The following is a 16,349-nucleotide window of genomic DNA, read 5'->3' as shown; positions in this document are numbered from 1 at the left end:
GTCCTAATCATTGTGTTTTGAAGGGCCGCAATAGGCCATGCCTTATTCTAAGCATCAGCAATGTAGCTATGAGTAAGAGACAGCACCCAGGTCCCTAGGGCAACTCATATTCAGAGGAGGAAAGAAAATGGATATTCACACACTCAGGTGTGTGCCTGGAAGAAATTTAAAAGCACATGATGGTGACACAGAGTCAGGCCTGCATTTCAGCTACTAAATTCAACTGACATAAGAAAACACTTCATGGAACTTCTGGAAATAAACAACTCATGAGTTTTAATTCATTTCAACATTTTTTAATGACAGTACATTTCTTTACTTATTTAGTGTATGTGCATGTGTGCGTGTCTGTGCATGTGCGTGTGGAGTCAAGGGACAGCCTGCAGAAAATGATTCTCTCCTTCCACAATGTAGGTCCCAGGATCAAACTCCGGACATCAGGCTTGCTAGCAGGAGTCTTACCCCTTATCTCGTGGGCCCCAACTCATAAGTTTTAAATATCTTCTACTACAATGTATTGTTGTGCTCATTCTGTTTTGTTGTTAAGCTTTGCCTGAGCCTCACTTGGATGCAATCCTTACCACGAGTTTGTATGGATGTACTGAGAAAACAGATGTCATGGTGGACATATCTGGAATCCTACAGGCTGAGGCAGGAGAACTGTGAGTTGTCTCAGAAAGGCCCAAATAAAAACTGAACAAGAACCTATAGTAACATTGCAGCACCTGCTCTCCTTCATTTCCAGCGTGGGGAGAGTGTGCGGGAGACTGTAACCTGTGAATCTTCAAGGGCTGGCCCGGGAGACTCTGTCTCAAAAAACCAACCAAGCAACCAAACAGCAACAAAACTCCATGGGAATGTATACTGGGAGAACGTACTCCTGATAAATGAGTCATAATCACTGTCACCACCAGAGATCCCATGCCATGCCCCTGCCTTCTCAGGAGCAGGCAGCTGAGACATCCTCAGAGTATCTCCCTGGAGAAGTCACCAAATGGCTTATATCCTCTTGGGTGGTACACCTCAGTAGCAAGTAGGTACTTCCCTGGAGCCTGTGTCTTCTAAGGACAGAAGGGAGAGCAGGCTTTGACAGAGAGGTAGGGAGTCGTCATTGGCAAAACACCCAGACATCATGTCCACTGTGAACTCAGAGCTCAGTTCTGCCAGCGGCTGCATGAGTTTAGGTTTGTTTCATCTCTCTGCATGCTAGCTTCATAAAATGGGGATAATTACAGTGCCTATGCCCAGGGTGAAATTCCTACCATAGAACCAGGCACACAGTAAGCACTGTCAAGTGATTATTAAGTCATATGATATTACTGTCAGGCTCTTGATACATAGCAAATATCACCATCACCTCCACCATCACCAATATTGTTACTATCACCATCATCATCATCACCACCACTGCCATTATCATATCTGCTAGCCCATGCTGCTGAGAACTGCATTGAACAGAGGCATAGCAATCCAGTCAGTCATGAAACGTCCACTTTACTGTGCCTTAAACCTGCATATCTGGGGAGTAGTTAGTGGCCATAAAGGGCAACTCTGGGAGTCCAGTCAGAGGAGGGCTAAACCAGTCTCTCCTAAGCAAGAGACTGCTTGGCAGCCAAGTTTAGGGGAGGGCATTCATAGGTGGAGGGAACCCCTTGGTCTCCCTGTGCAGATGTGCCAGCTGTAGCTACAGCAGCAAACCCTGACTCAAATTTCCAGGGCTTCAGCTCTATCAGAAAGAGGAGGGATGTCCCCAGGAAGTGACATGGCGAGAAATCACAGAAAGGCCTCTTACCACTTGGCTAAAATCCAGAGATGACTCTGGTCATCTTGGTCTACCCAGGGGCCTCTTCCCTTCCTTGCTTTCTTCTCTCCTCCCTCCCTCCCTCCCTCCCTCCCTCCCTCCCTCCCTCCCTCCCTCCCTCCCTATTCTTTCTGTTATTCTTTCACTCCATAAATACCTACTGTGTATCCACATTATGCCCAGTACAATTCTATCTGCTAGAGATGAAAAACAGTGCATGGTAGAACCAAGACAGACGTCCACCCTCTTGCCTGTACCCAGAGCATCTGCCTCCAGCCCTCTTCTCCTCAGACCCCAGCTGTAGATAAGAACAGTCTTCATCTGGGTGAGCTCTGTGACAGAGACAGGCCCTCCAGAGTGCCACATCATGCTACTCTGGCACTGTGGCAGTGGCCTTGTGGCTCTCAGCTGAGCCAGTCACATAATTTGGATCTTGGGAAGGGTGGAACAAGGATGGAAAGATGGTTATGTGGACATGTACCCAGTGCCTCCCACCAAGCAGGTGGATGCAGAGCCAGGGCTGCAGGGCTCCCACTCCTTGGCTCCCAATGACATCCAGAACCTTCCCCTCCAGCCTTCTGCGTGGCCTCTGTGCTCTCCTACAGATTCCCCATTAATTTTCATCTTAACCTGCTGGTCAAATTAAGATCCTGCCCCTTTGCAACAGAGGATCCCATTCAAAGTCCATTTGACTGACACACAACACCCTTTATGCCTCTTACCTTTTACTGCTGCTGAACCTGGACAGAGGGGAGGGAAGGAGGAAGGGAGGGGGAGAGAGAGGAGAGCTTGGTACTTACGTTCCATCAAACTTATCCATGCTATGGAAGAAGCTAAGGCTGTCAGATGTGTTTTTTAGGTTAAAACAGCCCTCATCGATGAACTGTGCGGAGCTCTTGTCCTCGATGTCTCGCTCCAGGGCATGTTGAGCGTCTCGGTTATCTCTGTAGGGAGAACAGTGTGCGGTCACCCAGCATCCTCCACTGACAATCAGCACGTAGTAGGTGGAGGCAAAGCCCAGGCTACAAGCCAAGTCCTCAGACTCCCAGGAAAGTGCTCTGTGAACACTTCTCAGCTCTATTCCCACTTGGTGTCAGCACCTCGTACCCAGAGCCACCAGGGTTCACTCCAGAACAGACGCACCTGTTATCTGTAAACCAGCAATGAGCAGGCCAACAAGATGGCTCAAGAAGTTAAAGAGCTTGCTACTCAAGCTTGATGACCTGAATTTGATCCCTGAAGTCACAGTGAAAGGAGAGAATTGACTCTTGAAAGTTAACTTCTGATCTCCAGATGGCATGTGAATGTATGCCTACACACGCACACGCACGCGCACAGAATATAACTTAAAAAAGGACAGGCCAGCATTTACTCTCAGGCTCTGAGTGGCATAGCATCTCAGTTGCATCCATTCAGCCAGGCACAGAGAACACATAGGTTCAAGGCTTTGTTCCGGCAGTAACAAGCACTCTCCAGAGGATGGAAGTTCAGTTCCCAGCACCCACATGACAGCTCAAAATCATCTGTAACTTCAGTTTCATGGGATCTGATGCCATCTTCTGGCCTTTGCAAACACTAGGCATATGTCTAGTAGACATATATACATGCAGGCAAACGGTCATACACACAAAATAAAAACAAATGTTTTAAAAGTCTCTGTATTGCCAGGCAGTGGTTGTACACACCTTTGATCCCAGCACTTGAGAGGTAGAGTAAGGTGGATCTTTGAGCTCAAGTCCAGCCTGGTTTACAGGTGGGAGTTCCAGGACAGCCAGAGCTACACAGAGAAACCCTGTCTGGAAAAACGAACAAACCTGTATTCATAATAACAGATGGTAGGCCAGATGGTGCCAAACCATCTTTAGATAAAGTCTGTTTGGAGTCACTTCCATCACAAACATCACTGTGAAATGAAAGGCTCTTCTGAGCACAAGGGTTAACGTGTAGATAAAGCTCACTCCTGCCTTCAAATTGCTCGGATTTATATAAACAAATACAGCGAAAGTAAATATAATGAACATGGTAAGGGAAACCAGGGGACTTAAAAAAGACAGGAGGTAGGGAACCATTGAAGCAGGCAAAGGGAATAAGCATGGAGGAGTTCCTATGTGTGAGCCAGGGTCTGGCCTGTGTGCTTATATCAAGTAGGAATTGGCACTGAGGACAAAGCTGCACAGGCGATGAGCATTCCAAGCTAACACAAAAGCAGAAAAGCTAGAAATTACCAGGTTTTCAGGGACCAGGAAGGAACTGGATGGAGTGAAGTCAGAGGCAGGGTCTGGGTAGAGGCAGGGGCTGAATGGGGTCAGGGACTGGTGCCCAGAGTCAGAGACTGGGTGGAGTGAGGGGTTGGTTGGAACCAGGGACTGGGTGGGGTCGGAAACAGGGTCAGGTGAAAAGGAGACAAGGGGTGGAGCAGGACTTGAGCTCAGACTGCTGGAATCAGAGCTAAGAAGCTTGGCCAAGGCCACAGCCTCCAGACTCCAAACCTCTGGCAACCATTCTCACCAAATACCAAGTACCTGCTCTTTTATTTACTATTTTCCATCTTTTCAAATGATGTCTGAAATAGGAGTGAATGCATGTTGAAAGGGGAATTCAAGTTCTGGTCTTTAAAGGAAAACTCACTCTTGGCTATTAATAGAAGGCCATTTCAGACCTAACTATATCAAGTAGACACTAACCCCTAGCTGTAGTCTAGAGCCTCTAGAAGCTCCTAAACCGGAAGCTCTTCCTTTTTCTCTGCTGGTTGGAGGTGGGTGCTTGTTAATGATAGGCAGGGCCAGAACATTTGTCTTGAAGTGGTAAGGCAACGACTTACCTCAATAAGGCTTCAGCCAGACACCAGCTACACCAAAGGCTTGACTTTAGCCTTCCCCTTTCCTCCCTCCTCCTCCCCCCCCAACCATCTTAATCTCTGGTTCTTCTGGTTTCTTCATCTAGAACCTTCCATGTTTCCTCCCCTTCTCTCCCCTTTCCCCTTTCTTGTGGATATGTTTGCTGTTGAGGGGCATCTAATGACTCAGAAGAAAGGAAATGGAAATCCCCAATGGTGGGTGCTCAACCATGAGGATACACAGGAAATCATGTCAGGACACCCCACCAGGACCCACCCTGGGACCTTCCACATTGAGCCAGGATAGAGAAACTGGGTTCTGTTTTGGCTGATGAACTTGGGTATAATGAAAGCCAGCAGCTAGCTGGGTCAGTGGAATCTCAGAGTAGAGCTGACACCACCGCTCAGTGCTGGAGGGATCTGGAGGAGGGAGCGGCCCCTCTCTCCTCTTTTTGGATAGCTTCACCCTGCTGTCCACCAGGAAGGGCTCAAGCTTGTCTCTTCCTCAGTCAAGAGGAAACTTTTCTGGTTTTGTTTTGTTTTTTTGGTGGGGGGGTGCTTGTACCATGAGATTACCTTTCCTCCTGGAAGCAAACCTCAGTCCTGGCCCAGAAAACCATGAACCAAGAGCCCTCACCCATGGCCACCTGAGCAGGTCAGCCTTAAAGCCTCTCTGAAAGCTAGGTCTGAGCATTCCCACACTGCAGGACACCCTGCTGACCATATCAGGAAGGGCAGCCTGGACTGTGCCTTCTGTGACAAGAGTTAGCAAAGAAGAAAAACCAGAAGAGCAGCATGCCCCGGGACAAGGAAAGGTTAACCACCAAGCTCCAGTGCCAAGGGGTGAAGCCACCTCATTAGAGCAGAGGGGCCCAGGGCCTTAGCTAGGGGCCCCAAGCCCAGCAACGCACAGGCCTCCCTCTAATTACACCAGGGGCCCCTGGCTTGGTATGATGCCAGTTTACATCATGGTCTAATAACAAGAGCTGGTGCCCTTTGAAGACTCCCTGCTCCAGCGTCCACCAGCACCCTTCCTGAGATGTCCCTGTCCCTTGCCTTATAGCCTAGTGTTACAACATGGCGTTCTGCTCAAGTTCAGACCTGGTCTGGGAAACCAGAGCTAAACTAAGCTGGATTGAGGAAGGCTGCTGCCTTCTGTCAGGTTCGACAACAGCTGGAATGAGCTAGCTCCACAGAGCAGATGACATCCCTCAATGGTCCCATCCACTGATGGCAGCATTGGCAGGACACGCCCTACACTTACCACCCCACAGAGCCGGTGTTAAACATCTAAGAGCACACCAGGAACCTCAAAAGCTGCTCAGAAACAAGATCCCCAGAAACCTGGGAACCACAAACAACCCTGAAGGAGAAGGACTCTTACCGCATCTGGAAATCAATTCGTTTAGCTAATTTTCTCATCTGATCCTGGCAACATTTTAGTAAATCTACTTCCTGAAATGAAAAAAAAAAAAAAAAAAAAGAAATGTCAGAAAGAGATGACATAGGTAGAAACTATGGATCAGAGCCCTCCTGCTCCTGCAGGAACCCCATGTGGGGAAAAACAAGAGTGGGGATTCCAGGACCACTGAAGCTAAGAGTGGATGATAGAGGCCTTGAACTCATGATCCCCTTGCCTCAACCTCACTGTTGCTGGGATTGTATGCTAGGTATGTGCCAGCATACCTAGGTTTACTTTTTTCTTCTTTTTCCTTCCACACCCCTTCTTCCTTCTCTCTTCCCTCCTTCTTTCTTCCTTTCTTTTCTCCCCTTCACTCCCTCTCTTCTCTCTCCCTCTCTTTTTTTTTCTCCCTCCCACTTTTCTCTCTCTTTCTGTGTGAATTGAACTCAGGACCTCATACAAGTTAAGCATGCAATTCTACCACAGAGCTATCTCCCATCCCCTCTTTTTATTTTGAAACAGGAGCTCAGTAATTCTCCCAGACTAGCCGTGAACTCATTTTATAGCCCATGCAAGCCTGGGCTTAGTGATCCTCTGGCCTCAACCCCTTGAGTAGCTGGTATTACAGCATGTGGCACAATATCTGGCTTTCTTTCTTTTTACGCACTTAAAAGTTAAAATAAAACTTAGCACCCTCCTATGTACAGAGTGCTCACAGATTATTTTATCATTAAATTAGACTGTGTACCTGAAGTAGTCATGGTTTACAACGTATAGTATACGCTTAATAATATGCACTATCTTAAGGATCAGGAGTAGTGTTTGCCTAGCATACATGAAGCCTTCCCAGCACTGTATAAATTGGATGTGATGGTGTATGCCTGTAATCACAGCACTCAGAAGGTAGGAACAGGAGGATCAGGGGTTCAAGGTCATCCTTAGCTCCACAGTGAATTTGAGGGGAGCCTGGGCTACATGACACCCTGCATAAATGAGCAAAAATAAATATACATGGGCTTCTACTATTATCATGGTGCCATTCCTATGGCCATTTTCAAAAAAACAAGATTGAGATCCAATAATCCTGTTCCATTTTGGTTTCTCCCCAATAACACATGAGGACCTGAGTGTCCCATTCATGTTCTCTGAGCCCTAACCCCTAACATGGGGCATCGAATGTGATTTCTTCTCCAGATAGGCCACTCAGAACCTTCTGATTGGACAGCTGTTCTGTCTCCTCCTTCCAGGGGACTCCTTGCCTGGATAAGGTTCTTCTCCACATTGTCATGGACCAGGTCAATCCCAATCCTTTTCTCACGATTGTACAGACACTCCAGGGCCACCTATCGGAACAATGGGAAAGAGTGTGTCCTCGGGAGGCCTGGGCAGACTCAGAATCTATGCCTCATCTGCTCGGTTCTGTGAGAAACTTGGTGTTCCATGGGGCCTAATTACTCTGCTTCTGTGCCATGGCCACTGCAAGCCAGTGTGTTCAAAGCAGGACAAGGACATGTCCCAGGAAGCAGCATAATTGGGAGGGAACCTATGATGGTTCACCTTGAACTCACCTTGATAGGTCTAAGAAACACCTAGAAACCAGGTGTGATGTCATGTGCCTTTGACTCCAACCTGCAGGAGCAGGTGGATTTCTATGAGTTCCAAGCCAGCCATTCATAGTGCATTCCAGAGAAGTCAGAGCTACATAGTGAAAGCTTGTCTCAAAAGAGAAGAGAAACAATGGAAAATGGACAGATGGATAGATAAATAGATATAGATAGATGATAGATAGATGATAAATAAATAGATATAGATAGATAGAAGGTAGACAGACAGCCAGACAGATAGATGATAGATCTAGGAAATCACCAAAGCACACCTCTGGATGTGTCCATGAACATGATTCCATGTGATTGGCTCAAGAGAACTCAGACCTCATCAATAAGTTCAGGTCGGAGGTGAGGTTTAAGGGGAGGAGGAAGTAGGTCACAGGAATTTATCTCAAAAGCCCCAGTCTCTTCCTGTGTTTTCTCTCTGCTTCCTGTCTGCCAGGAAGTGAGCAGTCTCTGCCACACATTTCCGCTGCCATGTTTGGACCAGGTGCACAGAGCCAATCAGTCATGGATGAAAAGCTCTGACACTGTGAGCTGTTATTGATGGGTACTTGATCACAGGGGTTACACTCCATCCCACAATCTCTGTAAACTGCCCCTATGCCTTCCCAGACTGTGATAATATATACAGCCAAGCTCTGCTACCACTTCAGATGTGACATGTTGGCTTTGACCTCCTATTTCTTGGGCTCAAATTCAGGCTTAGCCGCTTCTTACTGTGTGACCTTGGACAAGCTAGGTAAATTCTCAGACCCTCTGTGTCTTCATCTGTCATGGCCTCAGGGGTGGTGCATGATCTCACCAATCAGGTTTGTTAGCAGATCATGTCCACCCTCAAGTGTAAAGCCCTCATGCAGCACCCTGTCTGTGATTGTCTCCACTGTCATCTGCTGGGGTCTCAATGTGAATAAAGAGGAGGCGGTGAGCTGAGCACAGCCCTCCTCTCTCTCCTTTCTCTCTCTGCTTTCTGGCTGCAGACACAACATGACCGGCTGCCTCAATTTCTGCCACCATGCCCGCCCTTCCCACCAGGATGGATTGTTCCTGAAAATTGTGTCAAAATAGACCCTTTACCTCAGCTGCTCTTGCAAAGGAATTTTGTCACAGCATGAGAAAAGTAATGGGCCCTGTGGCAGTTTGAATGAGAATGTCCCCTGCAGGCTTATATATTTGCTTGCTCAGTCCCCACTTGGTAAACTGTTTAGGAACAGTTTTTGGAGGAGGTGTGGCTTTGTTGAAGAGTCACTGGGGGTGTGTTTCAAAAGCCTGTACACCAGGCTGACTCCCTCTCAGCTGCCTACAGATCAGGATGTACAGTTCTCAGCTACCATGTAGCACGCACCTGTCTCTCTACTTCCCACAATGACGATGATGAACTAACCCTCTAAAACTGTAAGCAAGCCACCAGTTAAACTCCTTTACAACAGTGGCCTTGGTCATGGTATCTCTACACAAAAGTGGAACAGTAACTAAGACAGTTCCTAAGTGTCCCGACCCGCGGGAGTTCAAAGAAGTCCTAAAGGGGTGGGGGTGGAAAGAATGGGGAAGGACAAGAGACTCGAGGAAGGAAGCCAAGTCTGTCTGTCTGATCAAGGCCTCCTTTATGAGAAATTTTTACCCAGCTTATGTAGGGAGAAGGAAGGAAAAGGGGGAAGGCTTAATTACCGCTACGGGAGATAGCAAGAGTGCTTTCATGGCTTGACTATTGCACCTGCAAGATACCATAAGGATGTGTCTTCTTAAGATATCTCACAGATGCTCTAAAACTAACAGATGGATGTCCTCATAAATCTATCACCCATGACTTAGGGTCCTAGATAACTCTTTCACTAAATAGCTTTAGGTTTCCACTAAATGACCTTTGCTCACTATTTGGATTTGGCTTCAGTAAATAGCTTTGGCTCCCGGCACCTAAGACTATCTGTGTTCATCTTCCTCTGGTACTGTTCAATAGAAGGCAACTCCAGAAAGGAGGCAGGGCCCAGTGAGACCAAGACAGTATTGCCACAGTCCCTGGACTTCCCTCCAGCTGTCTCAGGCACCTGAGCACAAGAGAAGGCAGGAGAATGACTTTGCTTATGGCTGTGCTTATGGGAATGGTGAACAACGGTGGTCAGCTACCAGCCTGCCTGTGACATCATAAAAGCCAACAGGCCCAAGAAGGGAGCAGAGGGTTCTGGGAGCTGAGATACAGAGGAACCCAAGAGAGGAGGGGATCCAATGACTTGCTGCCCAGGAGCTTTGGAGGCCCTCCTCTGAGATCTGCTTAGTTGAGGTGCCAGAGTGGAGCAGTCTGCACAGACAGCCCCACCACAATGCAGTCTGCATTCCACAGAGCAAAGAAACCTAAAGAAAACTGAGATGGTTCAATGCATAAAGGAACTTACTGCCTGCCAAGCCTAATGACCTGAGCTTGATCCGTAGGACCCACATGACAGAAAAAGAGAAGCAGTCATTGCAATTTGTCCTTTAATCTCCACATGTATATCATGGTCCACATGAATGCATGAACACACACACACACAATGTAAAATACAAAATTTTAAGGGACACAATAAAAATAAGGTGGCCTTGGTGGGTGGGGAGTGCCCAGTGAGTGGTCAGGGAAAAAAAGACAGGTAGTGAAAGGTGGAAACAGAAGGAAAGGCAAAGATGAGTAGGAGTGATGAAGTCTTATTGCCGGTGCAAAGGCTCTGAGGTCAGAGGAACAAAAAGCCACTGGGACTGGAGTGTGGAGAGGAAGGCTAGAGCCTTAGTAGAGGTTATGAGGGAAGAAATCCAGGAGCTAAGATGTTAAGATGGGTCTGGGGATATAGCTGCATTGGCAGAGTGCTTGCTTCACAGTTGTTAAGTACAGCATAAACCTAGTATGGTGGTGGAGGTCTGTAATCGCAGAGCTTGAGAGGTGAAGGCAGGAGAATCAAGAGTTCAAAGTCATTGTGGGCTGCATAGTGATTTTGAGGTCAGCCTAGGCTACATCAACCCCCCCCCCATAAGATGTTAAATTTAAGGAACCAATAAGAGAAGGATGCAATCTAGCTTGATATTTGAAACCACTCCTTTAGCTGCTGTGGAGCCTGGGAGAGGATCATCATGCCTGTTGCTGAGAAGCAGCTGGTCTCTGGCAGCTCAGGAGACAGGGAATATATAGAACTCAGGTGTGTCTGCTTCCTCATTCACCTGTGCACGGTCAGAGCTGGCCTTCCAGAGAAGCTGAGAGAAGAAAAACAGAGGGGATGGGAGAACAGCAGACTTCCCATGATGTTGTGTGTATCCAACACCTTGGTAAGAAACAGGCCAGGAGGAAGGAGGGAAACAGCACCCAGCTTCCCTATCCAATCACCAAAACCTCCACCAGGGTTCAGGAAAACATTCTCTTACCCAGATGGTGTTAAAGGGCAGGGTTATATGTTTGATAGCAAAACAGAAGGGGGAACCACCAGGGAAAGAAGGGAACCTGATGGAGGTGGAGGGGGCATGAGGAAGGGGCCAAGAGGACTGGTGTGGTGGTTTAGAGCTTGGAAGTGTGTCCTTGTTGGAGGAGATGTGTCACTGAGGGTGGGCTTTGAGGTCCCAAAAGCCCTCACCAGGCCCAATATCTCTCTGTCTGCTTGCTGCAGATCAGGATGTAAAGCTCTCAGCTACTGCCCCAGTGCTATGTCTATCTCCTTCCTGACGTGATAATCATGGACTAACCCTCAAACACTAAGCAATCCCTGCCATGGCCACCCCAAATAACTGTCTCATAAGAATTGCTATGGCCATGGTGTCTTTTCACAGCAATAGAACATTAAGACAACTAGGGATCATACATACATGCACACATGTGCACATGAGCGTGCGTGCATGCGCACGCGCACACACACACACACACACACACACACACACACTGAGTGCTGGGTACAACACTCCATTTTAGACTGGGAGTATATCCAAAGCTAGACAGCAGTCAGTCAGTACAGACATAGGCTGCTAAGGACACAGCAGATGCAGGGCGGACAGCAGGGGAGAGGTGCCACTCCTGAACACGTCTGAGAAGGCAGAGAGGTCCTCGGTCCTGGCGGAAAACTAAGCAGTAGAGGCTGGGGACACAGTTTGGTCACAAGGTTGCAGTGCAAGTTGCAGGACCTGAATCAGAACTCAGCCGGGCACATACTGTAGTCTCAATGCTGGGGCGGCAATGGTGAGGAGACCCAGAGGCCAGCAAGTGAGCTGCCAGTTCAGTGAGACACCGTCTTAGAAAATGAACTGGAGGGGGCTGGAGAGATGGCTCAGTGGTTAAGAGCACTGTCTGCTCTTCCAGAGGACCAAGGTTCAATTCCCAGCACCCACATGGCAGCTCACAACTATCTGTTAATGCCCATTCTAAAGGATCTGACACCTTCACACTAACTCACATAAACTAAAAGTTAAATAAATTATTTTTTTTAAAAAAAGAAAATGAACTGGAGAATAACTGAGGAGGAAGACACCTGATGTTGACCTCTGGCCTTCATCTGTTGTACACACAACCAATAAAGACATGTACACTCATACACAGCATAACAAACTCAGTTGTGGTGTCTGTTAGAAGAAAATGTTATCTCAGATGTCCCAATGACTACAGCATGTTGCACATAATAGTATAAGAAGACACTCAATGTCTTGATGGGACCCCTAATGTGCTGATTGGCTCTGGGAAGGTGTGTGAGAATATTTCCTGAAGGGGGGACCCTCCCCCACAGTGCTGCAGCAGCCCACTTATAAAGAGGGTGCTGGGGAAAAGCATTGCAGCTTTTGCCTGCCTGCCTTCAGTCCTTGCTGGTGAGTCCATCTACTCTGCTGCAGCTGCTGTTGCTGCTCTCCTTCAGAACTCAGCTTCTTTAGTCTTCCAACATGGACTGAAGGCATGCAACTCTCCAGGATCCCTCCAGGCATCCATCACCAGACTGGGAATGCTGAAGCATCCAGTCTATTGCACTGAGTAGCTACAGGGTTCTCTGCCACTTCAAATGGCCATTGTTTGACTACCCAGCATGAATCCTGGAAGCCAACCCAGTAAATCCCCTTGGGGTCTACATTATATTGGCTCTGCTCCTAGAGAGCCCTGACTAGAACATATAAGGAGAAAAGAAATTGATCCAATCTGAAAAACTTCCATATGATTGAGGCTGTTAGGACCAAATTAATGAATGATGAGGTGCACAGCAGATCTTATATGAGAGAGGTTTATTAGATGGAGATGAAGAAAGAGAGAGAGGTGAGAGCAGGACATGATGAGGGAAGGGGGGCACCCCAACAGAGAAAAGGTAGAGGGCAAGAGAGGGCAAGAGCCAAGAGAGAGCAAGAGAGAGAGCAAGAAGGCAAGAGAGAGACAAAGTAGTGGGTTGATCCTTTTAAGGAGCAATGTAACCACACTTGCCCGGTGTGGCCACCTGGCAGGCACACATGATGACATCATAGGTTTCTAGGCAACCTAGAAGCAGGTGTCTAAATACTAACAGAGGCTATTCTGAGTTGACTGAGATTATTTTAGAGATTTATTTATTTTTATTATGAGTGTAGAGTATTTTGCTTGTTTCCATGTCTGTATGCCACATGCATACAGTGCCCTAAGAAGCCAGAAGAGGGTTTCTGATCGCCTGGAACTAGAGTTACAGACCTACAGCTATGAACTGAGCGCAGGTTCACTGCAAGAACAGCGAACGCTCTTAGCCCTGAGCCGTCTATCTCTCCAGGCTCCAGTCATTTTCACCTTAAAAATCTGATCATAAAAGACAATGCAATTCAACCCACCTGCAAGGTGCCTGCCACCTTGACTCAGTGACAGCAGGTGCAGTGGTGTCTCCTTCCCCACTCACCTTCAGGGGACACTTCACCTCCTCAGCTGCGGTATCTCCTTCCTCCACTCACCTGCAGGGGACGGTTCACCTCTTCAGCTGCGCACTCCAAGCGCCTCTTGATGGTGTCCATGCTGTTGCTCTCTGTCAGAAGCCGGTCCAGCTCATAGCGCAACTCGGACTTCCAGAAGCCGATGTCGCAGAGCCTCTGGCTCAGGTTCCGGGAGGTCCCCTCCTGCATCTGGCGTGTCAGCTGGTCCTTATCCTGCATGATCCGCATGGAGTCGCCCGTCAGCCGGCTAGCCCAGAGCCGTGAGGCCTCTGCGCCCCTGATCTGCATCTCGGTGGAGCGGTCCCAGTCGCGAGGGGTGTAGCGACTGAAGAGCGCTGACCGTAGCGCTGGCAAGATGGTAGGCGGACGCCGGGAGTTTTGGCATTCCTCCGGGCATGAGTGAGGGTTGGAGATTTTATAGAAGATGCTGGGCCTCCATGCAGTACCCACGTGGCGGTACCCAGGCAGGTGATAGGGTTGGTAGCACTCCTGTATTACAGGAGTGTTTCCAGAAGGGGGCAGAGCCTGCATGGCACAGCTTTTTTTGGGGGCACAGTAACTGGCTATCTGAGTGGTTCCAAGAAATTCCATCTTTCCCCATCAGCCCCACGAGGGCAAAAACTTATCCTAAAGGGTCAGGGCATCCCAGGAACCAAAAGCCCAGGGTCCTCTGTGACTCAGTGCTGGTGTCATAAAGCATGGGAGAGGGTCTTTGTGCCAAGTCCTCTTTCTCCAGGTGGTTGGAGGCCCAATGATCCACATGAAAAGCAATCAGCATAGAGAAATGCATTTAGCGGCTGAAGAGATTGCTTGGCCGCCAAGCGCATATAGTGCCCTTCTAAAGGACCTGAGTTCCCACGTCACAACCACCTGCCACATTCCTCTGGGATAGGGGACGCACACGGACAAATACAAACGCACATAATCAAAACCAAAAGAAGGCTTTTTTTTTTTTTTTTTTTTTTGAGACAGTGTTTCTCTGTAGCAGCTCTGCCTGTCTTGGAACTCTCCAGGCTCACCTCAAACTCTCAGAGACCCATTTGCCTCTTCCTCCTGAGTGCTGAGACTAAAGGTGTGTGCCATTACACCTTTTTAAACAGTGAATTTGACAACGTACAGGTTTGGGGTGAAGGAAAGGCCAATGCCTGTCATTCTGGACCAACAACAAGGACAACAAATCTGCCTTTCTAGAGCTTAATCGGCCCCCAAAAGGGGAGCAAATCTAACGTGGTCCACATAGTCCCTTGGGATCAGCTGGGCCAATATTAGCTGTCTTTCTTTCCTTGTTCCCAACATAACATCAAAATGCCCAATCATTCCTGCAGCCCTAGCCCTTGAGAGGTGGAGGCAGGAAGGAGGGGAATACAAGACCATCCTCAGCTACATGTTTTTTGTTCCATTTTGAGAAAAGGTTCCATGTACCCAGGCTTGCCTCAAATTTACTATGTGGCCGAACTTCTGATTCTCCTTTGTAGCTTTCCTAAATGTTGAGGTTACAGGCCTATGCCACTGCACAGTTTGTGCTGACGTTTGAGCTCAGGACTTCACACATGCTAGGCAAGCATTCTCCCAAGGCCCTAGCTGATGAGTTTGGGCTACATATGACTGAGTCAAAACATCAAGTACTTTTAAATGACCCATGCATGGCACAGAGTGGTGCTCAGTACTAGTGTTCACACCAGCAGGAAGAGTTGTGGTGCTGCTGGACTAAGTCTGAGCATTGATCACAAAGCCTAACTGCAAGGCCATTGCTTTGCCATGACATTCTGAGCAGGTAAATTAGGGCAACAAAAACAAGTTTCACAATCTACAGTTTTAAGGTGAAAAAGAAAAAAAAAGAAAAAAAAAAAAAACATCGGCCTCTTCATCAGTCTTCCTGGAGTAACAAATGGGAAAAGGTGGATTCAAAAAATGGGAAGGTGAGAAATTAGAGATGGAATGGGGCAATCAAAGTACTCTGTATTTCTGACTGTGGAGACGATTATACAGCTATTTATATTTGTCAAACGCCACAGAACATTCTAGAAAAACTGGATCAGGGCCAGTGAGATGGCTCAGTGGATAAAGGTGCTTGCCACCAAGCCTGACAACTGAAGTTCAGTTCCCAGGATCCACATGATGGAAAGAGGGAAGCAACTCCTGCAAGTCGTCTTCTGACCTCTGCAGTTTTGTGACATGGTTATACACCCCCCCACACACACAATATACATATATGTATATATATGTATGTGTGTGTAATCTAATTTTTAATTGTACATAAATTATTCTTCAATGCATTTAACATTTAAAATATGGAGAGAAGATTTTGAGCCCCAGGAGGCTGACACCATGCTTGTTTTCTTTATAATGAAATCCCCAACATCCTGAACTCTATCCAGCATCTAAAATGAGACCCTCACTGCTCTGGGATGTGTTTAATTTTATTCTATGACAATTTTGCTCCATTGAGAAACTCCCTCCACTCTTAACTACTGAGTGTAACAACATATTACTGAACCCAGAATGGAAAGAATGCTGGTGTTCTCTTTGAGAATGGAGAAGAGAAACCTGGCCCTCAGTGGCTCTGGTTAGTGGGTGTTTCAATCACTTTCCAGTGATTATACCAAAAATATTAGAGACCATTAATAGATCAGCAAGAGGCTTATTTTGCACATAGTTCCATAGCTTCCAGTCTGTGCTTAAGTATACCAGTGAACCACTAACAAGTGGAGCCCTGACAAGGTCACATCGTGGCCAGTGTGTGGGGCAGGAACCACTACACCATGAGCAGAGAATCAAGAGGAGGAAAAGGGGCAGGAGCTTGTATTCCTCTTCAAGTACAGATCCCCT

General features: G+C 47.6%; 1 protein-coding gene across 2 annotated transcripts in view; it reads right to left on the bottom strand.

The window, feature by feature from the left end:
• The window catches only part of Tekt5 (tektin 5), a 34,828-nt gene extending 20,652 nt beyond the window's left edge, over window positions 1–14,176 (bottom strand). Inside the window, exons 1-4 of one of the 2 annotated variants that reach the window (XM_055597706.1) lie at window positions 13,542–14,176; window positions 7,299–7,382; window positions 6,022–6,092; window positions 2,602–2,745 (exon numbers count right to left, since the gene is read on the bottom strand). In XM_055597706.1, the coding sequence (XP_055453681.1) occupies window positions 2,602–2,745; window positions 6,022–6,092; window positions 7,299–7,382; window positions 13,542–14,111 (869 nt within the window). In that variant the 5' untranslated portion in view covers window positions 14,112–14,176. The remainder of the gene's footprint in view (window positions 1–2,601; window positions 2,746–6,021; window positions 6,093–7,298; window positions 7,383–13,541) is intronic. The other variant, XM_055597705.1, reaches the window with a different exon arrangement.
• Window positions 14,177–16,349: the final 2,173 nt, after the last annotated feature.

Source organism: Psammomys obesus, unplaced genomic scaffold, assembly GCF_907164565.1.
Source record: "Psammomys obesus unplaced genomic scaffold, mPsaObe1.curated_primary_1811, whole genome shotgun sequence".
Taxonomy (NCBI): Eukaryota; Metazoa; Chordata; class Mammalia; order Rodentia; family Muridae; genus Psammomys; species Psammomys obesus.
Note: the sequence above shows the minus strand (reverse complement) of the source record. Positions and strands in the feature narration are given on the sequence as shown.